The 25,354-nt window shown below is 33.1% G+C and overlaps 1 protein-coding gene across 3 annotated transcripts in view; it reads right to left on the bottom strand.

Annotated features, from left to right (window-relative positions):
• Positions 1-5,743: 5,743 nt before the first annotated feature.
• Positions 5,744-25,354, bottom strand: part of TDRD15 (tudor domain containing 15) — a 29,214-nt gene continuing 9,603 nt past the window's right edge. For 2 of the 3 annotated variants that reach the window (XM_032293997.1, XM_032293998.1), the window contains 2 exons: positions 18,684-18,769; positions 8,778-15,682 (listed from right to left, as the gene is read on the bottom strand). In XM_032293997.1, the coding sequence (XP_032149888.1) occupies positions 9,470-15,679 (6,210 nt within the window). In that variant the 5' untranslated portion in view covers positions 15,680-15,682; positions 18,684-18,769 and the 3' untranslated portion in view covers positions 8,778-9,469. Of the gene's footprint in view, positions 8,124-8,777; positions 15,683-18,683; positions 18,770-25,354 lie in introns of those variants that run through there. The other variant, XR_004273686.1, reaches the window with a different exon arrangement.

Here is a 25,354-nt window from a genome sequence, read left to right on the forward strand (position 1 = left end):
GAACCTGCTCCAATTCCTTCAGATGTACAATTCTGGTATTCATTCTGACACCTTCTTAGAAATTGAGCTCCCATTGCACCTAACAGCAACCTCAATAATGTACACCATGTTACTTTTTCCTCCTCCCCTAAGTTGTGCTCCCCTACTCCCTTCTTCCTGCTCCCAAATAAATTAATTGTATCCAAGATCTTGCCTCACTTTTTTTATTCTGGGGAAATCCACAATAAAAGGTGGAAAATATGTACAGTCAATGACCCAGCAATTCTAGCAACGGGACCCAGCAACACCCAACAGAAACCATACATATAGTCATAAGATGGTGCATAGTAGTTCCTATATGTATTTGCAATAGATAAAAATTGAAAGTTAATGTCATCAAAAGTAGAATTATAATACTTCATAATGAAACGTTATTCAGAAATGAAAATTAATGAATCACAGCTATATACAAAAACATAGATATATTCCACATATGTAAAAATTTGTGAAAAAAGAGCCAGATATATATGCCTATCACCAATTCCATATATAGGCATTATCCAAAACAAAAGCAACATATTTTTGTTGTTGGTAAGATTCAGTGATAAAAAATTTAAAAATAATTTTTGAATTTCCTTCAGTGAAGGAATCACTACAAAAGTCAAAACAGCAGTTCATTTGGAGAGGAGGGCATAAATATTTGAGAAGAAAACGAGCTCCTATAGTCTTAGCACTGTTCCATTACTGAACCATGTTAGTGGTTACACAGGTGTGCAATCTAAAACCCTCAAAATGTGTATCTGTGTTTTCCGCTTTGTTACATTTCAAATAATGTAAAAAATATGTTACACATCAACATTACTACACACCTAATAATAATAGTATGGATTGAAGGCTATGGACACTGCCAAAGGAATGGCTATTTTCCCCTTCCCAAGCCTGTCCTTTTTTTTTTTTTTTTTCTTTTGAGGTTTTAGATCTTATTCCATTTATTTAATTTTGAAATACTTGTACTAGATAATTTTTCATTACATTCTTCTTTTCATCTTTAGTCTCAAATGAAATCCTAGTATAATACGTGTAATTTTTAATAGCTCCTTTACTGTCATTCACTTGCCACAAAATTCACCTTTTAAGAGCGTATGATTTGTTGATTTGCAGTATATTCACAAAGTTGAGAAGCTACCACAATTGTTTAACTTGAGAACAGTTTCACTGCCCCAAAGAGAAACCCCACAGTCATTAATAGTAATTTCTCATCCTCACCTCCCTCCAGGCATTGGCAACCACCAATCAATCTGCTTTCTAAGAATTTGCCTAATTTGAACATTTCATATAAATCTAATCATTCAATATGTGAATCTATTATAACTAGATTCTTTTGCTTAGCATCATGCTTTAGAGATCCATTTATGACATAGTATGTACAAAGTGACTTCAATAGGTTTATGGGAAAATTGGATTAAAATGATGAATAAAAATATATAACTTTACTTCTCAAGGTAAGCTCTATCCAGTTGAATACAGTTTTGTAAGCATCAGTGTTTGCATCAGTGTTCATGAGGGATATTGACCTAAAGAAACTACCATTAGAGTGAACAGGCAACCTACAGAATGGGAGAAAATTTTTGCAATTTATCCATCTGACAAAGATCTAATAGCCAGAATCTATAAGGAACTTAAATATTCTAGTAAAAAACAAACAATGCCATTAAAAAGTGGGCAAAGGACATGAACAGCAACTTCTCAAAGACATTCATGAGGCCAATAAACATATGAAAAAAAGCTCAACATCACAGATGATTAGAAATGCAAATCAAAACCACAATGAGACATCATTTCAAATCAGTCAGAATGGCAATTATTAAAAAGTCAAGAAACAACAAATGCTGGTGAGTTTGTGGAGAAATGGGACGCTTTTACACTGCTCCTGGGAATGTAAATTAGTTCAACCATTGTGGAAGAGAGTCTGGGGATCCCTCAAAGATCTAGAACCAGGAATACCACCTGACCCAGCAATCCCATTACTGGGTATATACCCAAAGGAATATAAATAATTCTATTACAAAGATACACATGCATATGTTCACTGCAGCACTATTCACAATAGCAAAGATATGGAATCAACCCAAATGTCCACCAATGTAGACTGGATTAAAACAATGTGGTACATATACACCATGGAACACTATGCAGCCATAAGAAGGAACACGATCATGTCCTTTGTAGAGACATGGATGGAGCTGGAGGCCATTGTCCTAAGCAAACTAAGGCTAGAACAGAAAACCAAACAAGATAAAGATATGTCCCCACTTATATGTGGGAGCTAAACAATGAGAACATATGGACACACGGAGGGGAACAACACACATGGAGTCCTGTTGGGGAATGGGGTGGGGAAAGGGAGGGCACTGGGAAAAATAGCTAATGCATGCTGGGCTTAATACCTAGGTGATGGGTTAATAGAGGAGCAAACCACCACAGCACATGTTTACCTACATAACAAACCTGCACATCCTGCACATGTACCCTGGTACATAAAATTAAAATTAAAAACTAGTAAAAGTGAAGAGATGAAGAAAGAATAAAAAAGAACTAATATGTTTTGGAAACAAAAAAACAGAAAAAATGTATAATGATTATCTTTGGTCAAGAGAAACTTTAAAGTGAATTCAGTATTTCATCACAATAAATTCTGTTATATTTAATCTTATATTATCCTTTAAAAACACATACACATATAATTTCAGACTTTAAAAATACACACTTGTGAGAAAATTTTAACTCAAAATAATCAATACACAAAACCAAAAAAAATTTCCCCTGGACACACACAAATAATAGCAACAATATCACAACTGCTTTAAAAGTGGCATTAAGAGTTCGATATTCCTCTAAAAATCAGAAAAAAATTATGCTGATATTAAGATACACAGATTTAAAAAGTAAAAGCAGAAAATGTTCAGACACTTTGAATCTTCGATATGACAGAGTAGGTAAAATTTCACAATAATTATGCTAGGAAAACACAAGTATCTGAATAATTTGTCTTTAACAGTTTGGGATATGAGTATTCTATTTCACATCAATATACAGCCTTGAAAAATGTACATGTGAATGTTATTTTTAAAAATATCAATAATCTTAACTGTTTTGCTTACAAATCACTTTTTTCTATATTGAAAGTCATTTTATATGAGATTGAAACCTCATTTTTATATAGAGTAAAATTAGAAAGAAAAAGATTTAACAATCCTAAACTTTGAAATATAGTATTTTATATAGTAATTTAAATGTTCTACTGTTCTCCAAATTTTTAAATAAAAATCTGTTCCCAAAATTTAAAAACAACAGATCTTACTAACTTAACACAAATGTTTTAGGGTGGAAAAAAGCATTATTCTAATATTGACTATAAACTATAAAATAAAACTTAATCCTAAGAAAATATAAATCCTAAGATGAAAATGCTACTTTCTATTTGAAAGTTCTCTGAATAAAACCACACTATTACTATACATCTTCTATGTTAAAATTATATAGTATAATAAAATAGAGACTGAAAAATAATACTTTCAAAATAAAAAATAAAAGAAAAAATCTAGTTTTAAATTACAAACTATCTTAAAAGAAGGCAACCTAATTTCAGACATATCTTCAGCTATATTCTTTATTAGACTTGTGTCCAAATAGGAGAAATATCAATTAAAATTAACTGAAATGTAAACTTGTCAAAACGTCATTTTCTGTAGGGTTTAATAATTTAAATGCTGCAAATCAATTTTCTAGTTTATATATTTTTATCATTTCCAAATTTAAAATATTGTACATTAAGACATAACTGAAGTTAAGGGAACTCTGAAAACTACAGGCAAATGATTGGTCCTTCCTGATTAAAGTGGTGTGCCCCACCCCCAAAAGGCATTATAATATAATGTTCTTTGACATTCAAATTTATTTTCTTTTTAAGAAACTAAAATCATTAACTTTGCCATATTTTATGGTGACTAAACAACAAAAGCACCCCAGTGATACAACAGCTATAGAAGTTGGGTAAAATGTGGGGGCTGGGCGCCGTGGCTCATGCCTGTAATCCCAGCACCTGGGGCAGTCAAGGTGGGTGGATCACCGGAGGTCAGGAGTTCCCAGACCAGCCCGACCAGCATTGTGAAATCCCATCTCTACAAAAAAATACAAAATTAGCCAAGTGCCATTGCACTCCAGCCTGGGCGACAGAGCAAGACTTCATCTCAAAAAAAAAAAAAAAAAAAAAAAAACAAAAAAAAGATGTTCTGTAAAATGAATTATATTCCAAAGCAGAGAGCCTTCATAAGTGCAAATAAACTTCAAGATCTGGCAGGGGTTAGGGGAGAGGGAATGACACAAAAGTATTCAGAGAGTTTAGGTTACAAAAAGTAAATGTTAAATTCTTTATTCTAAAATAAACACAAACTAGAGATGAACTTATTTGAAAAAAATTGATAAAGTTTCCAACTCTTAAGTAAACTTTAACTTTCAGGATACCAAATTCAAACTTACAGTATTTCTGGAAATTATTTCCCAACGTCAAAGAAATGACAATATCGACATGCTCAACATAGACATATAGATATTAACACATTGTCCCTAGCCTGCTTAGGAATTTTCTAAATTTTTGCAAATATTCTTTCAATCTCCCTATATCCAGTTCTTCAGAATTGTTTGGCTTATGCTAACTCTTAAGTGCACTTGTATAATTTTATGGTTCTATCTTTGCATCAAAACAATACTCTGAACTTGCTCAATTAATATTTACTTGCAAAATAAATTTAAATTCAATAGTAAATGCAATGACAAAATATTGATTCCTTTTCCCCACTGGATATATTGTTCTTAAATATCACAATTATCTCCAAGTAGCTAGTAACCAAAAGTATAAAACCCAACTAAAATTAAATATCACTAAAAATAAAATGATAGAATATTATCATCGGGAAAGATGGGATTATGTCTGACTTCTTCCCTATTTCCTTTTAATAAATATCACTCCTACAAGCACTTATATTTTCCAGGGAAACGACAGCATCAACTCTCTCTATTGCAATTAAGCCTGGACAAAGTAGCACCTGAAACAGAGGTCAGGAAAGACATCTGAAAAGTATCAGACGGTAAAAGGGTATTTATTGCCTTTGAAACCACATACAAAGAAGAATAGTTCATCAAATAAAATATTTTCAAGATATCTCACACTGGTGAACCATATTTACTAAATAGTAATCTTTTTAAAAGCAAAGCATCGTGTTCTAGGTCACAGAAAATTTCCATGGCAAACTAACATTGTCTCCTCGGGAAAAAAATCTGAAAAATTCATTTAACATGATTTAATATTGGAAGTTGTTGTGCTATGCTTACGACTTTAGCTCTACAGCATCTAAACCAAAATAGCAATTACTGGATATCCTTTGTATCATTTGTTATCAAACTAATGCATACGTGATCTGAGCTTCCATTTCCTTCTACTGAAAAACAAACAAAAAAAATCAGGAGTATATTGTATTATAATCTTCAAAGCATTATGGGTCTCAAGAGTTACTTAAGACTTACTCATTTTAAAAATTCCTACTATAAACATGATTTCCCTTTTACTTAGCAATTCCTAAAAGTCACAATATAAAAGGTAAATAAGGAAAAATATTGGGTATAAATAAGTTATACATATCTTATATGTATAACATATACTATATATAATGTAAACTATATGTATAATTATAATCATATGCTATATATATAATTCTGTGTAACAACTAAAAACATCTAGTTCATTTAGCAATATATGTCCACAATGGAAAATATATATAACCTATTCCTTCTTTATCTGGAAGTACAATTGTCTCTTACTCATAAATCGTTTCTTACTCATAAATTATATCTTCAGAATGGAAATTTAATGATGAATATAACCATTACACTAAATACATCTGTGTGTATTCACTCTAAATATAGTTCAGTTCTTGCTTAGCAGCATCAAAACTTATTTTAACTTATGATTTCACAAAAATACTTTCAAAACAAATATAGCTTTATCAGGATAATCATTTGTATTTCTAACAGTTAGTGAGCATTTATTATGTACCAGGCAACACTGAAAATGCTTTACATGTTTTAACTTATTCAATCTTCACAACCACCCAAAGGGGTGGTTAGTATTATGATTTCCATTTTACACAAGAAGAAACTGAGGCACAGAAGAGTTTAAAACCTCACCCATGGTTTTATCACTAATAAGAAATAAAACAAATATTCACACTCAGGGAGTCAGCCTCAGTGCCCATACTTTGCAATGCAAGCAAATTCATAAACCTGTATGACTCAACAGTGTTGGGTTCTCAGGACTCAATCTGACATTTCACATGCCTATCAGTCATTTTCCTCTGGATGTCTAGATGTTACCTCCTGTTTAAAATATCAAAAACTCTTCTCTAAAAATGAGTTGACTTTCCAAATTTCTTTCAAAGATGACTTCCAGTTAAATAAGCAACTATAGAAGGATAGGTACGTATTACCATTAAGCACGGCCTCATCAGCAAAGAATGAACAGATATTTCTGTGCTTTTTTGAAAGAGTTATTACATTCTCTAGTTCCTATAATCTATACAAGGATTTTCAGGCAAAAACAAGCATGTGGGCAAGCAAACATGATTTTAAAAAACAAAAACAAATGAGAAAACATGCTGGAAAAAGACGAACAAGTTTGTTCTGGAGAAAATCGTCTGCAGATAAAAACAATACCTTGAATATTTAAACACTGATGTTAAAATAGGCTGACACTATGGGAAAGTTACGCCACTTTCCTAATTGTAAAGGGTGGCAACTTCTGCATTTAGAACAATACCTGGGCAAGATAAAATAAACATATTACACAACTAGGCCATTTCTAACATAATATTTTCACTATTATATTGACTCTGAATTAAGCTTAGCTCAAAATTACTGTGACTCATTATGTATAGCCTGGACTCCAAATACAGAAAGAATAGATTCTAAGTGATTTTATACATAAAGGGTAAAATTATTTTTTCTCACAAAATAATTCAGGAAGTTATCCACAGTCCTCTCTATAGTAGTGATTAGCAACCTTAGCTGTGCATTACAATCACCGGGAAAGCTTTAAATACCCGTTAGTAAACTCTTGACCAATTAAAACAGAATGTTTAATTTTTAATAGGGACCCAGGCATCAGGGTTTTTTGAAAGCTTCCTTTGTTAATTCCAATGCAAAGTCAAGGTTGAGAATCACTGTAATAGAGTCCATTTTTAATGCTTTTTTAGTAAGACTCTTCAAATATTGATGCCTTAAACCAAGAGGAACTACTAAAATCACTTTGCCCAAGACTCAGTAACTTCAGGCAATAATGGTGGAAGAGTGATAGAGGTGGTAGGAGCTGAGATAGCAAAGGTAATAAAACCAGTTTTTTTATGTTGTTTTCTTGTTTTAAGGCAATGATTATAGCAAGTATGGAAATTTATAATTAATCCATGAAACCATATTTCTTACATTTGTTATAACAAAGTCATGATTTTTTTCCTTAAATAGGACTTCAAATCTTTGTTTTGAAGTATAATTTAGTGTTTGGTTTTCTAACTACTTTTACAATAGCTACTTTAACTCACTTAGTGATTCGCTGTGTGTTTGGAGTGCTATGAGATAGAAGCAAGGGCCCAAAGTGGGTTCTTAAAGAATTTGATGGAAAAAAACATTAAAAAAAACGTAGACATATATACAGGCAAAGGAACAATAAAGGATATAAGAGCCAAAATGTATGGCTTGGTGCCAAGCATTTATAGGAAACTCTTCCTCAAGTAAGCTTACTTTTCAAAAGAAAGAATAAATAACAAACGAAAGTGGTCAAAGAAATCTGAGCTTAACATCTCAGTCCCTTACCTATCAGCTTTAAATTCATGGGCAAGATATTTAATTTCCCTGAGACTCATCCATAAAGTGGTGATAACAGCTTGGAGGAGAATGCTTCTTTGCTCCTTTCCTACTCCTTATGTTTCCTTCCATGTGGAGGTTCATGGGTGGGGCACTCTCCTAGCATAACACTCTTAGCCTCTTTGCTCTCCTTAGTTCCACCTTCCAGAAGTAAGGTCAATCTCACTGGTCCACTTGGAAGGAGAAAGACATATGTTTGATTAGCCTGTTCTTCCTCTTCCTTTTGGAGACAATGGCCTCAGGCTGTTTTACATGGGTACCCACCCCCCGAAGACGATGCTCTTGTCTACACCTATAATTATCTGTATAAGTCTAAATAATTCCTTATTTCACTATTGGTAAGCCAATGTTTCCATGAATATAAGCCACAGCTTTCAATATTGTTATTGGTTTTATTTATTTTGTTTAACTGTGACATTTTGCTTAACAATTATCTTTCTCCTTCTGAAACAGATTATCTGAAAGTGGGTGAAAACTCAAAGAAGTGGAGCACTAGTTATTAGGCTCCTAAAGCTTTATATCAACATACTTTATAGAGCTGTGATAAGCATTAAATGAGATAATATATATAACACTTTTGGCACAGTGCCTGAAACATAAGCATTCAAAATAAAGTGGCTGCTTCTATCGCTACTATAACCACTACTGCTATCAGGAAAGATGTGAAAATTAGATAGAAAAGTGGGCCAATTGTAAAGCATTTATCAATTCACTATGGAACATGTAGGTAAAATTTTTAAAAATACCTTCTAATACTACATCAATAAAAACAAGACACTTCTACTCACTGAAAGAGTACAGCCTGTTATGACAGTAGTTATAATACAGAATGTGGAATAATACACATTTTATTTATAAAGTGAAAACAAACATTTGCCAGGGAACATTCTTTACAGCCTACAAAATCCTCAGTAATTAATCCATAAAGAAAATGAATGTAATGTGCATAAACAAAATCAGACAATACTATAATTCACAAAATATTAAAATGTTAACAATATTTTAGAATTAGTTTGACATCTAAGAGATTTAGGAGAAAATATGCTACAGTCGGTATATTTATAAATTTATCTGGTTTAGAAATATGCTGGAAGCACACTCAAAAAACCTAAAGATATATGTCATATGATATAAAACAATATGTAACAAAAAATTATTCTTCAAAATGAGCCCAGGAAGCTCACTAACAATAGCAAGATTTATTAACATGAGATCTACAGACATTTAGAAGTTTTATGAAACCCTTGAAATTATTTGTCAAATGTCATACGTGTACATGCATGTGTGGTTAAAATCTTTCATTATATTCTAAAAATTTTGCCATTCAAAAAATGTAAAGATAGTGAAGCAACATTTTATAATCATAGTGGCCACTTCCAGTTCATCCATTTATTCAGACTTTCTAGTGAGTTTTCCTGCAATATATTTTCAATCTGGATAATATTAGTATATAAAAAAACTTTAAAAGAATCAAAAAATAGAATCTACAGAAGAAAATTGACTTCAGAAAAATATCTATTTACCTTTTTTCTTCTGAAATAATTTTTTCTTTATTATGCAATGTTTTTACTGATGTTCTAAAATTCATTGTCTTATTTTCCTGTATTCCTTCAGCTGGTAGTTTTTCAAAAAAAATGTCAACATAACTGCTATTCTTCAAACCATCAGGCAGTCCCCAAAATGAAGTTGTTGTACATGTATCAAACAAAATAGTACTCTGGAAATGTTTTCCACTATCAACTTTCTTTCTCAAATTTCTAGAATGTGATCTTTTACTAATATGAATTTTCCTTAAGAGGTTCTTATCAACATCTTTCCTCTTTGTAGATTTCTGTTTACACTTCTGTTTCTCAGTGCATGTAAAATTTTGTTTTTTGCAACAATTTTGATTTAACAATGGGAAAGTAGGCTTACTCTGTAATTTATATTGGATTTTAGTAGATTCCATAGCAGTAATTGCATGAAGATGAGCTGAATCTTCAGAATAAGTTGCAAGACCAGATGCAACTAATATGTCTGCCAAATTGTTTTTCTCATGAATGACATCTACTTTCCATTTCCTTTCAGAATTATATTCTCTAAACTGAAAAACTAAGTCTGGTTTACTTAGAAAATCTCGAAAAAAGCTTTTGGCATCTTCATTCCAATGTTTTCCTTTAGCAGGTAAGATACCATATAAAATACATGGATAACTCAGCCTTGGCAAATTCAAAAGTTCCTCAGGAACAACTTTAAGATTTATAATTTCTGAATAATGTATATAAAAAGAAAATCCATAGTCAATCAACAAAAGACGTAAAGACTGATGTGAGACTTCAGAAATTTCTGCTCTATTCCACTGATCTTCTGATTTATATTTGAACAAACAACTAGAACCAGGAATTATGAACTTTTGAGGAAATGTTTCTAAGGTCTCTGGTAGATCAGAAAGCAACATAAAAAGATATTTCATTATATCAAAGGAATCTTCTAACTGAATATAGAAGTCTGATGGATCAGAAACAGAAGTTGCAATACCAGAATACTGCCTATCATTTTGGAATTGTGCCCAAGTAAACGATTTTATTGCACATGATGATATAGGAGTCTTAGATTCAATATTGTAAACAATTTCTTCAGGTCTAAGCTTGTTTTCTTCAATAGGAACTGAATTCGGATTTAAGTATTCCAAAAGTAACAGGTCATCTACCAAAATCTCTACTTCCCAAACAGCATCTAAATATTTCAGGAAAAGGATATTTATTTCCAAATGAGCAAATAAGCACTCAAATGACATATTCTTAGAATTTTCAAACCACATCCATTTACAAGGTATGGCTTGTCTAGGAATATTTCTTATTTCATTACTAAGCAGCTTGGTATTACATACAGGCACTGTTTCATAGACACCACAATCTACTAAAAAAACAAGTACTTTATCATCAACATACTTTTCTTCTACTTTTGATCGATGCCACTTCAAGGTATTTTTAGATTTTGCCAAGCATTCTAAACCTTTTTCAATACTTTCCATTGATAAAAAAGGGGAATTTTTTTCTTCTTCAGTAATTAATACTATTAAATCTGATAAAATTTTTTTATTTTTGGATAACGTCACATAAAATCTTCCACTTTTTGAAACATGAAGTATTTCAGCTTTTTCAAGCTGTCCAGGTTTGAACTCTTCCAAAGGAATTTTAAACAGCTGTTGGTTCAAATTCATAGAACTTTCAGACTCAATTGATCTTCCATTGTTCATTTCATTATCATCACCTGGGTTCACCTTTTGAGAGATAACCTGAGGTATTTGCAATGCTGACTTCTGTAGTTTTGAACATGCTTTCCATTTCAGTAGTTCATTAATGACACATCTTTCATCACAGATCATATTTACTTCCCATCTCTGATCATGTTTTTTCAAAAATTCACAATAAACTGTTTTGTCATGTACTTTTGAAGTAAAATAATCCACAGTTTTGTTGTCCCATATTTCATCAGGCTCGTTCCATTTTACTCCACTAAGAAAAGAATGGATTCCTAGCTGAGGAACAGTTAAAAATTCCCTCTGAAGTTCATACATTTTAGATGTGTTTACTATTGCAGAGTTACCATAGTCAATAAATTCTACTTCAAAAGAATTTCCTGGCAAAATTTTCTTAATAACTGCTCTGTAAATACAATTGTCACCAGAATATTCTGCAACTACAAGATCTCCCACTAGAGGTTTAACTGATTTTCTCTCCTTCAATCTCTTTGCTCTTGCATTTAGAGCATCAGCAAGTCTGATAATCACACTTTCATTCTCAGCAAGCTGAATATGGAAACTTGCTGGATTACTGATATTAGATACATACCCTTTAACTTTGGCATTCAAATAAATTTGGGGTTGAGGAAGGTCTTTGATCTGTGGCCTAATAAGGTCATATGGGTTTTGTAAGGCTACTTGACTTAACTCCCTGATAAAAGACTGTGATACAACCTTTACTGATTTTTGGCCCACACCACTTTTGTCAAGAATATGTGCAGATCCAGAGACAATTTTTACACCTTTAAGACCATCATTCAAAGAATTCTTCATTTTGTTTTTTGGCACAGATTCTATTTTATAACAAACTGATGGTTTCAAAAACCTGGGATATATACTTTTGGGATGCATCAATTTATCTACTTTTCTTTCAGAATATGTTATGAGACTAGTTTTATTTGTCATATTATGGTGATAGTTGTTTTCTTTTTTGCCTTTCAAAGAAGCAGTAAATCTCTTATTCTCATTTATTTTATCACTCTTTTCCATGCAGCATGCTTGGACACCATGTTTTTTTCCATAAGCATGAAGCAACATTTTAATTTTCTCATTTATATATTGAGGTCCATCATACAATTCTATACCAAGCTGTCCATCTGACTCCTTGGACAATATTACTGCCTTTAATGGTTTTCCCAAGAAATTGTCTTTAAACCAACTACTGATTTCTGCTGGAACATCTACATCTCTAAGATCTGACAGAAAACACTTAATAGCTTGCATAGGTGTAAACAACAACTCTGGAAACTGAGCTGAAATGGCTCTCAACATATTTTCTCCTACTAATTGCTTATTTCCAAAGTCTACAAAGTAGACTAGAAACTCAGATGATGAATCTGTTGGTATTGCTAAAGCTCTGTATGAGAGACCATCCTCTACATACTTAGATATGCACAATCTCATTTTATTAGAATCATATTTTGGACAATTTTTGAGGTTAATAATCTCTGTGATTTTTGTTTCTATCATCTCTAGATCTTTATCATTTCTGCCAAGCTGGCAATAAAACTTTTTGGGACTACAGATATGAGATATATACACTTCTTCTTCACTTCCAATTTTTATATTAAAGGAAGAGTAACAGTAACTGTAAAGACTAGCTAAAGATGAAAATGGCTCTGATAATGTGATGTATTGAGCAGAGCCACTATTAATAAGAAATTCTTTTGCACTAGTAAATGAGGATTGTAAATCTACTAAGTTATATAAACGGTTTGGATACACAAGAAATAAGGCATAGATGATACAAGTCAATGATCCTCTAGATGAAAAGATAAAATTCCGAAAGTGTCTGTATGCTTCTCTTGTCCAACTGAATAATTTACAACTTACAGGTTCAACTAAATGGTTAAGACAACATCTGAAGGCTTGAGCTTCTAATAAAAGAAAACGTGGGTTAATAGCGCAGAGATCTTTAATTAAAACCCTTCCTTGGTAACCATAGTCAACAAATACTATGTCAACTTCTTTTGATAGTTGAGTCAAAACAGCAGCTCTATACCACTTCCCAGAATACTTAGCAACACAAGCAATCTGCCCAATCTGATAAGGATCAGAATGAATGCTATAATAATTCTGAATTTGCTCCATTAGTAATTTTAGGTCTTCTAACTTACATTGGAGCTGGCATGAAAAGTCACCTGGGCCATAAAAATAAGAACATTTAACTTCAAGAACTGTTCCTGGCTTAAAAATATGTTCTTTATAAGGCAGGGATGACTCAGGTCCCACAGACAAGGTGAAAGGATTTTTTAAATCTGAGAAATTAACAGCTGGGGACTTTGGCAAAGACGAGTTTTTTTCTATCAGGTTATTTGAATGGTATTTTTTAGACGTAGGTCCTTCAAGAAGGGCAGATATGACTTTTTTAATACTAACTTTGTTTTTAGATTTTGAATTTAACATTGAATATTCACTTACAGATTTTGGAAAATACTCTGGTTCTACTTGCCAATATTCTGCATATCCAGCTTGTAACATAAGAGAGATAACATCGGTATTTTCTGAGGCTTCAACACTTTGAATATTTACAGTGTACTTGTCATCTTTTTTTGTGATAACCTGAAGCAAAATTGCTTTGTTCAAAACTAATTTTTTAAAATAATCAATTGCAGCCTTAGTCCATAAATCTTCAACAGGAAATACATGTGCAAGTGAACAGCACATGGCTAAGGCAGGCAACTCACAAAATTCTGGAAGCAAAATTTTTACATCAAAAAATGGTATGGAATCAGTATTGCCATAATCCAAAAAATAAACATTAATCTTATAACCATTAATTTCAGTGATGACAGCTCTATAAAAATGTCTGTCCTTGCTATATCTAGCACAACAAAACAATCCAGGTTCAGGTTTTCTTAGAATCATTTCATCGTTTTCACATAAATCATAAAATTTGTTTATATTTTTCATTATTTCTTGAAATTCATTCTGATGGTCATTAGTGCGTACCCAAAAATTTGATGGGTTTAATACATATGCTATAAAAGCTACGTAGGCGGCCTCTATCTCCATTTCTACTGTTTTAACAGGAAAACCTACTTTCAAAATGCTTTTTTCATTTAGATAGTCTATTGACCATTCATTATTTCCCATAAAACCCTCAACTGCAAAGCTGTTTACATCAGATGCATTTGTCTCACTCAACATATTGGAAATTTTTGAATCAGACATGGGACAAAATACTTGTGTTCCTACAGTCTTCAGTAGACCCTTAGAATTAACTGTAGACTCTCGGCTTTGTAATGTCACATAATACAAATGCTCATCCTTATTGAACCAATCAATGTGTGCATATACCACTTGACCTAACAAGGCCTGTTTAAATATACTCAGTTGAAATGTTCTTGCATCTCTATCTGGACTGTGCAAACATGTCAGAGAACATGGAAATGAAAATAATGGTACTAAAATAAAATCCTGTTTAAGTTTTTTTACATAAATTGAGGGTATGGCCTCACTACTCCCATAATCCATAAACCAAATTTTTACTTGATCTGGGGACAAGAGCTGCTGAAGAATTCCCCTATGCCACTGTCCATTTCGCCTTTTGGCAACACAAAGTAGTCCAAAATTATCACACATGGGGCTGGTTTCTTGACAGACAGTATCATAATGCAAAGTCATATGTGCTGTCAAGTTTTCTAGCTCTGGAGTCCATTTTATTAACTGGCAATAAAATTTACTTGGGCTCAATGCAGATGATACCTTTACACTTTCAGTACTTCCTACTGACAAAGATGGCTGCAACTTATCCAGAACATGTTGAATATCAAGTGAAGTATCTTTATTATCTAATGACAATTCAGGTATTTTATGTTGCAATAAATCTGGCATTTGTTGAGGGAATTCTTTTAACATTTCCACAAGAAGACGAAATGAATCTCCATCAACAAGTCTTCCTAATTGTAACTCAAGGGCCTGAGATATAATTTTTGGCACTTCAAAAAGAAACATTTGCAGAGGTAAAATAGCTTGCACATAACCTTTTACTTGTATTCCTACTAATGACTTGAAATAACTCAAAGCCTTAGGAGACCATTTTTCCCCAACTGGTAGTATGTTGGCAAAAATACCAAATACTACCCGTGGCGGTAACTCAAATAAATTGCCACAGGCTGAAGCAATCTGTGGACCAGCAACTCTTAGTTCTTCTCCGCGATCTATGAGCAGCACTGTATAGAGTTCATTTTTCTTTTCCACAACTCTTCCTCTCTGCCATTCTCCAGATACTCTTTCTTCCACCAAACAAAATTCATCAATTTCAACATTATTTTTCACTTTTGGAGTATGTTGTATTTCCTTCTGCAATATGTGGTAGTCAAACTCACATTGATTATTATTTATGCCTTGAAATTTCACCAGAATATCCTTGGGAAGACATTCAATATGTGATATTGTCAGATCCACATCTAAAAATGTTGGTAAGAGAGATGTAGAATCCATTTTCTAAAAAGCAAATAATAATTACTCATTAGCTATCAAAATTAACTGCAATTAGCCTTATGTTTGGCATATAAACATAGGTCTAAAAATAATTATATGCCTGTATTTTTATCAAATTTAAACATGTTGATAAAAATTATAAACACCAAACAAGATGCTGATGAAATAAAATCTAACTGTTCACTGCATTCTACACTTTTAAAATTTTTTATTGAAATAAGTATTAAAACATGTTTTAAATAGATAGAATATCATCACTGGAAAACAGAGAAGAGTAACCTTTATTTTCCAGAAACTTTAACAAATTCCAAATGGATATTGGACAGATGTGATATAATGAAAGGTGCCAAATTATGCCCACTAGGGACCTCCTTCTCCTCCTGTGAGAAAACCATTTTCCTTTATGTAAACTCTTTCCCACAACCCATAACTCAAAGAGGTGAGTGCTAGAAGGGCAGATGGTGAACCAAAAAGGGGCACATTGTTTGCACTCCCCACTTTGTGTGAATTCACAACATTTGGACTCTATCAGCATCATTATGCAACTCTGGGATTTATCTTTGAGGGAAATCAGCCGAGACCTGGACACCACTAAGTGAAGCAGAGCTTAGAGACACTAAAGTAGGTTGGGTGTGGTGGCTCACACCTGTAATCCCAGCACTTTGGGAGGCTGACGCAGGTGCATTATTTGAGGTCAGGAGTTCGAGAACAGCCTGACCAACATGGTGAAACCTCATCTCTACTAAAAATACAAAAATTAGCTGAGTGTGGTGGTGGATGCCTGTAACCCCAGATACTCAGGAGGCTGCAGCAGGAGAACTGCTTGAGCCCAGGGGACGGAGATTGCAGTGGGCTGAGATCGTGCCACTGTAGTCCAGCCTGGCCAACAGAGCAAGGCTCTGTCTCAAAAAAAAATTCTTTTAAAAAGAAAAGAAAGAAAGAAAAAGACAGAAGATAAGTAGGTTAGGTACATCCAGGCCTCATTACTGGCATCACTGGCCACAATAAGTGGAAAAGGGAAGGAATCTTTAGCACCAAGGCAAAATTTTCTATCACAGTTAATCTGAGGATTAGGTTTCTAAAAATGATAAGGCAAATATTCAAGAAATGTAAATATTTCCCAATTTCAGGGAATCATCATCTATTGTGACAATACAGCTCAACTATTACTTGACTCTGAGTTAAGAGTTGACAAGCGGCCGGGCGCGGTGGCTCAAGCCTGTAATCCCAGCACTTTGGGAGGCCAAGGTGGGTGGATCACAAGGTCAAGAGATCGAGACCATCCTGGTCAACATGGTGAAACCCCGTCTCTACTAAAACTACAAAAAATTAGTTGGGCATGGTGGCACGTGCCTGTAATCCCAGCTACTCAGGAGGCTGAGGCAGGAGAATTGCCTGAACCCAGGAGGCGGAGGCTGCGGTGAGCCGAAATCGCGCCATTGCACTCCAGCCTAGGTAACAAGAGCGAAACTCCGTCTCAAAAAAAAAAAAAAAAAAAAAAAAAGAGTTGACAAGCATCAGTTTATTTCTATGAGGATGAGTAAGAAAAACACTAGATGCCCTTCCCCACAAAATAAGGGAGCCACTTAAAAGAAATCAAGGAAATGCTACTCCACAGAAACAGATGTACTAAAAGAAACAGCAAAGTCCTGTTATCGAAAAGGTTAAAAGGTGAAGATATAACAACTGAGATTAGGATGAACTATACATACATGATAAATTTAAAACTATAATGGGAAAATTAAACCTAAAATAAAGAAAAATTAGAAGAAAATTTTGACAGAATACCTCAAAGCTCAGAGGAAAAAGATAAAAAGATGAAAGAGGAGTATGTAGGACCAGAATAGAAAGTCTCGCCAAAGTCTAAATGTTTTCAGGCCTTCACCCAATTCCCAAACTTTACTCAGTTTATAGACCGATTAATTTCTTACATGAAGAGATCACCAGGTATGCTCAAGAAAGAACCCTATACTGGATTATACCAAAATTATCTTCCCGGCATTCACTAAAGAGCCCTGTAACCATTCATATGGGTATATGGGAAAGAAATAATTTACATACATCTTTCAGGAACTATGATACCCTCCTTCTTTATGTATAAAAAGTAGATGTACCCAAGAGATCTTCTTCATTAAATGGAGGTGGTATATACAGTACATATAAGACAAAGCAAGCCCAAAGGCACAAGGAAGTTTTTGAATAGGTTACTCAAACTATCAGAAACCTACTCTTTCATATCACTATCCCTCCCTCAAATAATACAGATGGCCTCCTGGAGAATTTCACACCAGAGGGGGCAAACATCTAGTTTATACATGGCTCTCACTTAATGCCAGTAACTTCCAGAAATAGATTGCTGAGGCATTACACCCCAACCCGGGTGAGGGGGTGGGGATGGGGGTAGGATGGCAGACTAAGAAATGAGAGAAAATCTTCACAGTAGAAAGATCTACCATTACATTTACTTTGCCTAAAGAAGACATTGCCTGAGTTAATAATCTATGCATATCAATATGCAATGGCTAATAGTTTCTGCAGGATCATCAGGAATGCTGAAGGAGCAAGACTGGAAAACTTAAATCTGAAGAGGTATATGAATACGACTCTATGAATTGACACATAAGAACATTTTAGGTCCCATGTGACACTCACCGAAGAGCCCCACTATGAAAAAAATTATTAATCGGGTAGACAGCATAACCTACTCTGTGGATGTGAGTCAATCTGCCTGTCTTTCACCTGCCTCTACAATGCTCACTCAAAAGGATAATGAAGAAAGTTCCCAGTACCATGGTAAAGCTCCTACCCTTGTGCGTCTAAAGACCAGATGAGAATAGCTCGAAGAAAATTCAGGAAAAAATACATATACATAATTTAAAACTATTCTACATAATGAACAAATATATTATTTTAAAGACATAATTTGAATCAAGATGTTCTAGATCCAACCCCTACTCAAATATTATAATCCTTAGAACAGTACTATAACACAGAAAGTACTTACACTGTATACACAGGATTCAGATATCAATACTCAATTAATTGTGTAAAATTTGGGAAACTATTTTTCCTTAGAATCAGACTCTTAATCTGTAAAATGAAAAGTTTAATTAAATTAGGATTTTTCAAACCATTTTTCTGCAGCAGAAATACTTCTTAAATTGTAAATTCAAAGGTATTTTTTGCAAAAATCAAAGTACTTATCAAATGGATTTATTTGTGTTCTAATAATTTCATAAGGTTATAAAATTTAATTGTGAAGTCAGGAAATAAGACTAATAAAGTTATTCTATTAAACACAAGATGACAGAAGCTTCATGATACAATTTGACTTATGATGTTTGATAGCACAGTATTGGGAAAATCAGGCCCAGACATAGGCAACAGTCTACCTGCTTCCAAAATTATACATAATCCAATAGAGTCAAACAAAGATATGGGACAGCCACAACTTAAATAATCAATGAGTCACTCTAATGGTACTAACTAGTGCTGTTTTCTGCTTTTAAATTTAGTATATAATATCTGAATATTTTATATAAAAATTGTTTTAAAAAATCAAATTTAAATCCAAAGTTCCCAAACACGTGAATTAAATCTAAATAAAAAATATACAGCATCACAGTTCCCCTGAGGTTTGAGGAAAATATAATCTGCAAACACTATTAAAATTGATAGGGAAAACCCTTTTCAAACTAAAATTCTCTGATTCTATAGAACATATATTACAGATAATGGCACTTGTTGGAGTTTATCTTTTATAAATTAACATCAAACAAGTCTAGAACAGTAGAGTCCACTAGAAACACAACTGAGCCATATCTATAATTTAAAGTAACCCAGTAACACCATTAAGAAATAAATGAGACAACTGAAATTAATTTTCATAATCTATCATAACAATATATCCTATCATTTCAACATGTAATCAATATATTATTATGATGATATTTTATTTCTTTTTTAATACTAACTCTTCAAACTATGGTGTACATTTTACACTTAGCATACATCTCAATTTGGACTAACCACATTTCAAATGCTCAATAGCTATATGTGGTTAGTGACTACAGTATTTCAAAGTACAAGTCTAGAACTATGATACAATTTTAAGTTTTAAATATCATAGATTTTTGTCAAAAATCTTAAAGCAGGTAAAATAATAGTTCCTTATATTAATAACTCTTTATACTGCTTTAAATTTTTTAAAGGTTTTTAGTACGCTAGTTTAACTGATCTTCACAATAAGATTCTTCATTTTTCGGACCACAGAAGTGAAGATCAATTGAAACCAAAATTGATCAAAATTGAAATCTAAAAAGAGATTTAGGTTTCTGATTAGGTTTTCTGATTATCAGTCCAGTTCATCATGTACATTATTTCTACTGCTTCACACTGTTGTTTCAACTAAAGCATATAATTATGGACAAGAACCAAAATAAACATGAAAGATACAAATACCAAAAAATATATATATATATACAAACAAGTAAAGCATCATTCTGGGACAAAATCTGCTTATTAATTCTTCCTTTTTCAAAATTTAAGATCATTCTGCTCAAACTTTGGCCAGTATGCTGGCAAGGTTACTATGTTCCAAACAACTGATTCAAGTTGAAGCATCTGTGCTTTGGTTTTCCTCTTCCCATCTCTTCCATATATTCATAATAGTTTCTAGATTTGCATTGTTAATGACACTAATGTGATGAAAATAAAACTGGGCATTCTATTTAAGTATGCATACCTCAAGCATCAGGGCTTCATTTTTCTAAACGTTCTTTACTGAAGTTCACAACCAGGAGTAATTGTGTCCCCAAGGGAATATTTGGGGGCATCTGGAAATATATTTAGTTGTCTTAACTGAGGTAGGAAGTGAGTGTTACCAGTATCTAGTGGGTAGAAGCCAGGGATGCCGCTGAATATCCTATAATGCACAGAAGAGAACATTCTTCCGCAAACAAAGAAGTATTCAGCCCAAAGTGTCAATAGTTCTGAGTTTGAGAAACTCTGCTTTAGTGAGAGCAAAAATAAACACCAGATAGGTAGAAGAACTAATTTAACAAAACTATCTAAAAGAATTAGAAGAAAATACAAGAATAATTTTCTACTCTTATTAAGGAAGACTTCTTTTAGGAGACAAAATCCAGAGGCCATAAAATTTTTTTAACATATTAATTTTGTTAATTACAGGCAAAAATAAAGCTATAAACAATATTAAGATCAACTGAATTTACTGCATGAAGGATTTTCTCAGGCCAAATATCTTCATCATCTGTGACTCCACTATCATCCCACATACAATCTTCCAGGAAATTCTACTGGGTTCATCCCCAGAGCATATAAAAATCTGACACTTCCAACTCTGCTGCCACAATCCTGATCTAAACTACATTCTTCTGTCATCAGTAATACTACCTTCCTCACTAGTCTTAAACTTAACTCCACCCTATCCCAACCTGTGAATGTTCTTAGCATTGCAAGCAGATGGATCTTTTAAAAATATAAGATACAACATGTGAAAAGAGAAAAAAAAAATTCAGTGACTTCTAATTTCACTGACTGAAAACTAAAGCCATCAAAATGGCTTTATGAAGTCCCAAAAAACTAATCATCACCACCACCACCAGGACCTCACATTTTCTCTTACCTTATTTCCTTCCCCATTACACTCCCCTCACGTATTACGCTGAAGCTGCAATCCCTCCCTTGCTATTCTGTGAATCTTTTCACCTCTGGGCTTTGGGCTTAACTACTGTCAGAGCACAGCTTGCTTCCTCACTTCCTCCAAGTTGGTCAGAAGATGCCCTTCTAGGTGATGCATGCCCTGACCACTCTAATTAAAAGTGTACCCTCCCCACAAACTTAACATTCCCTAAGCCCCTTCCTAACCTCTCTATCAAAAGCAACAAAAAAGTTCTATTAAATTAGTGGTTCTCAAATCTTTATTCTCAGGACACATTTATAGTCCTAAAAATCATTGAAGATCTCAAAGAGTTTTCATTTATGTGACTTATGTCTACCAACATTTATCATTTTAGAAATAAAAATAGAAATTTAAAATACACTTAATTCATTTAAAAATAATAAACCCACTAACAACATAGATATTTTCATGGGAGATAGTTATATTTCTTAAAACCAAAAAATCAGTGAAAGGTGACATGGTTTTATAATTTTTACAAATCTCTTTAATGTTTGCTTAATAGAAATTAAGTTGGATTCTCATATCTGCTTCTACATTCAATTTGTTGCAATAGGCTGTCCTGAGTGAAGGATGTGAAGAAAATCTAACTACACACAGATACACAGTTGGAGAAGAGAGAACTTTAAAAGCTTTTTCATATAACTGAAGACATTCTTCTTTGATATGCACAAACACTCAATGAGTAGTAGTTTCTTTGTAGTTTACAATGTAGAATATAAAATTATAAGGGAACTTTTTGTATTGTTATTTTAAAATCCACTGACCTATCTTGTACTTTGAATGAAGTTTTTAAATATGCATGATTTTATAAGATAACATATGGATTAATTTGAAAATATTGGTTGAGTTGTACAGAGCTCCCATATGTTGACATATTATATTACCCAACATCCCCAAATAAAACTGATTGGTATCACCAGCAATCTCATCAGAAAAGTCATCGAATTTTGGCACACCATCAAACTCAAAATGGCAGATATAACTTTTCTCAACTTTTTCCAGGTTTTACTTAAAACTTGGATTTTATCATTGACAAATACTGTCAGTTATTTTCCTTGAAGTGAAGTGCTTGCTTCAATGCTCAAAGTACCCAAATCTGACTAAGTTTGCTACACTGGTTTGCAACTCAAATAGTTACATCAAGTGCTTTTCCAAGAGATGATCTGCACGATTCAGCATCAACAGAAGTGCTTTTATGAGTACCTCCCATTTCATCACATGGAATATTAAAAAGACATACTTTCAAGGGTCAAGCTTTAATATCATTCATTTTTACTGCTAGATCATTCATTTTTACTGCTAGATCAAGGACATTTTAAAGTGAAACTGGCATCTTTTTTTTACTGCAAGTGTTTGGTAGTAAATAATACAACAACTACCAATAGTTTGGTGCCATCGCTGCCTTGATTCACAGCGAGGTGCCAACAGTTTTATCTACCATTGCTTTTGCACCATTAGTGTCAATATTAACACATTGAAAAAGGTAAACATCGACAAGATGCCAAGTTTATTCATGAGAAAATAATAATATTTTCAATAAATACTCCTGAAAAAAAATGGATACCCACATGCAAAAGAATGAAGTTAGACCCCGACGTCACACAATATACATGAGATGTTCTCATATTTACAATGGTTTGACTTAAGATTTTTTTAGCTTTACAGTACATTTTTGGGGATATAATCCCATAGAAATCTAAGAGCGCCTTACAACTTAAAAAGGAGGTATAGTTTCTATTCAATGTGTATTACTTCCACACAATCGTGAAGTTGAAAATCCTATGTTGAAACATGGTAAGTCACAGACCGTCTGTTTTGTTGTCAGCATTAAATGTATCTTCAACTTACAGTATTTTCAATTTACAATGAGTGTATCAGGATGTAATCTCATTGTAAGTTGAGGTGCATCTGTACATAAATTACCTGAAAATGGATTTAAACCTTTGGGTAAGAACTAAGGCTGTCAATCCCTTAAAAAGTTTGAAATAAATCTACATGACTGCTATGGTTTAAACGTTTGTCTCCTCCAAAACTCACATTACAACTTAACCATTGAGGTGTGGGACATTTAAGAGGGGTGAGCAGGTCAGGAGGGTCCTGTCCTTATGAATGAATTAATCCATTCATGGGTTAACAGGTTATCAGGGAGTGACATTGGTGGCTTTATAAGAAGAGGAAGAAGGACCTGAACTAGCATGCTCACCTCCTGACCATGTGATGCCCTATAGCACCTCAGGTCCTGCAGAGACCCCACTGGCAAGAAGCCTCTCACCAGATGTAGCCCCTTGACCTTGGATTTCTCAGCCTCAATAACTTTAAGAAATAAATTCCTTTATTTATAAATTACCTAGTTTCAGGTATTGCTATAAGGAACAGAAAACATATCAAGACAATAACCTAATTAGACAATGGCTTCTTAAATATGGTTTCAAAAGCACAAGTGACAAAAGACAAAAAACAGATAAATTGGACCACCAAAGTTTAAAAAATAATGTGCTCCAAAGGACCCATCGGAAAAGTGAAAAGTCAATTCCCAAAAATGGCAGAAAATATCTGCAAATCATCTATCTCATAAGGCGCCTGATACACAATCTATGTACAGACTCCAAACTTAAAAATAAAAAGACAATGCAGTCTTAAAATGAGCAAAATATTTGACTAGATATTTCTTCAAAAAACATATGCAAAAGGCAAATAAGCATAAAAAGAGATAGTAAACATCATTAGTCATTAGGAAAATGCAAGCTATAATGAAAAGCCACTTCACACACACTAGGATGGCTGTATTTTTAAAAATGAACAATTACAAGTGTTAGCAAGAATGCAGAGAAATTAGAACCCTCCTACAATCCTGGAGGTATTATAAAACGGTGCAGCAATTTTGGAAAAGTTTCGTGGTTCCTCAGAAAGTTAAACAGCAATTCCATTACCAGATACATACCAAAGAAAACTGAAACATATATCCACACAAAAATTTGGACAGAACCATTCTTAGTAGCATTATTCCTAATAGCTAAAAGTGAAAACTACCCAAATTTCATCAACTATTGAAGAAGAAACACTGTGATAAGTACAAAAATTAGTGGGGCATGGTGGCATGTGCCTGTGGTCCCAACTACTTAGGAAGCTAAGGTGGGAGAATGGCTTGACCCTGAGGGACAGAGGTTACAATGGCCAAGATCATGCCATTGCACTCCAGCTTCGTTGACAGAGCAAGACCCTGTCAAAAAATAAATACTAATCATATTTTTTTAAGAAAACACTTGTTTTCCCATGGATTATATTAAGCGAAAGTGATTTTTTCCTTCTTTCTGATTTTTCCACTTCTAATTTTTCTATAAATTACCATATATTTCTTCTCTGACAGTGAAGGAAAAAAACTGAGACAAAACTCTTCAAAATGCCATAAAGTTAGAAGAAAATTTAGAAAAATATTTGAAATATATTAGGATAAGGTGGACTATCAAAGATAGAAACCCAAAAGTCATAAAAAGAATGAAGAACACAGTTAGGTTAAAATTGCTATACAGGTTAAAATTCTGCTAAAATTGCTATACAGAAAAGAATATCGTATGAATAGACAAATGACAGAGATATTTTTAAAAAAAAACTATAACATGAAACATAGATTAAAGGCATCCTTAACATAAAAAATATGTTCCATATCACTAGTATGGGTAAAACAAAAATAAAAATTCCTCTTTCATGTACTATGTTAGAAAAAAAAGATATATGAATGATTATACCCAGAACAAGTGGAAGATGTAGAGAATAAAAGTTCATAGGTTCCAGGTAAGAAAATAAATTCTTATATTTTTGTCATGTAAACTGATAATACCATTAATACTAAAATCCTCACATCTTTTGTTCCAAGATTATTATTGATAATCTATCCTTATGAATATAAAAATACATATTGAAAGATGTTTATTAAAACTATAAAACACTGCTGAGAGAACTTAGATGACATA

Source organism: Sapajus apella, unplaced genomic scaffold (assembly GCF_009761245.1).
Source record: "Sapajus apella isolate SASKATOON/1434 unplaced genomic scaffold, GSC_monkey_1.0 scaffold31, whole genome shotgun sequence".
Classification (NCBI taxonomy): domain Eukaryota; kingdom Metazoa; phylum Chordata; class Mammalia; order Primates; family Cebidae; genus Sapajus; species Sapajus apella.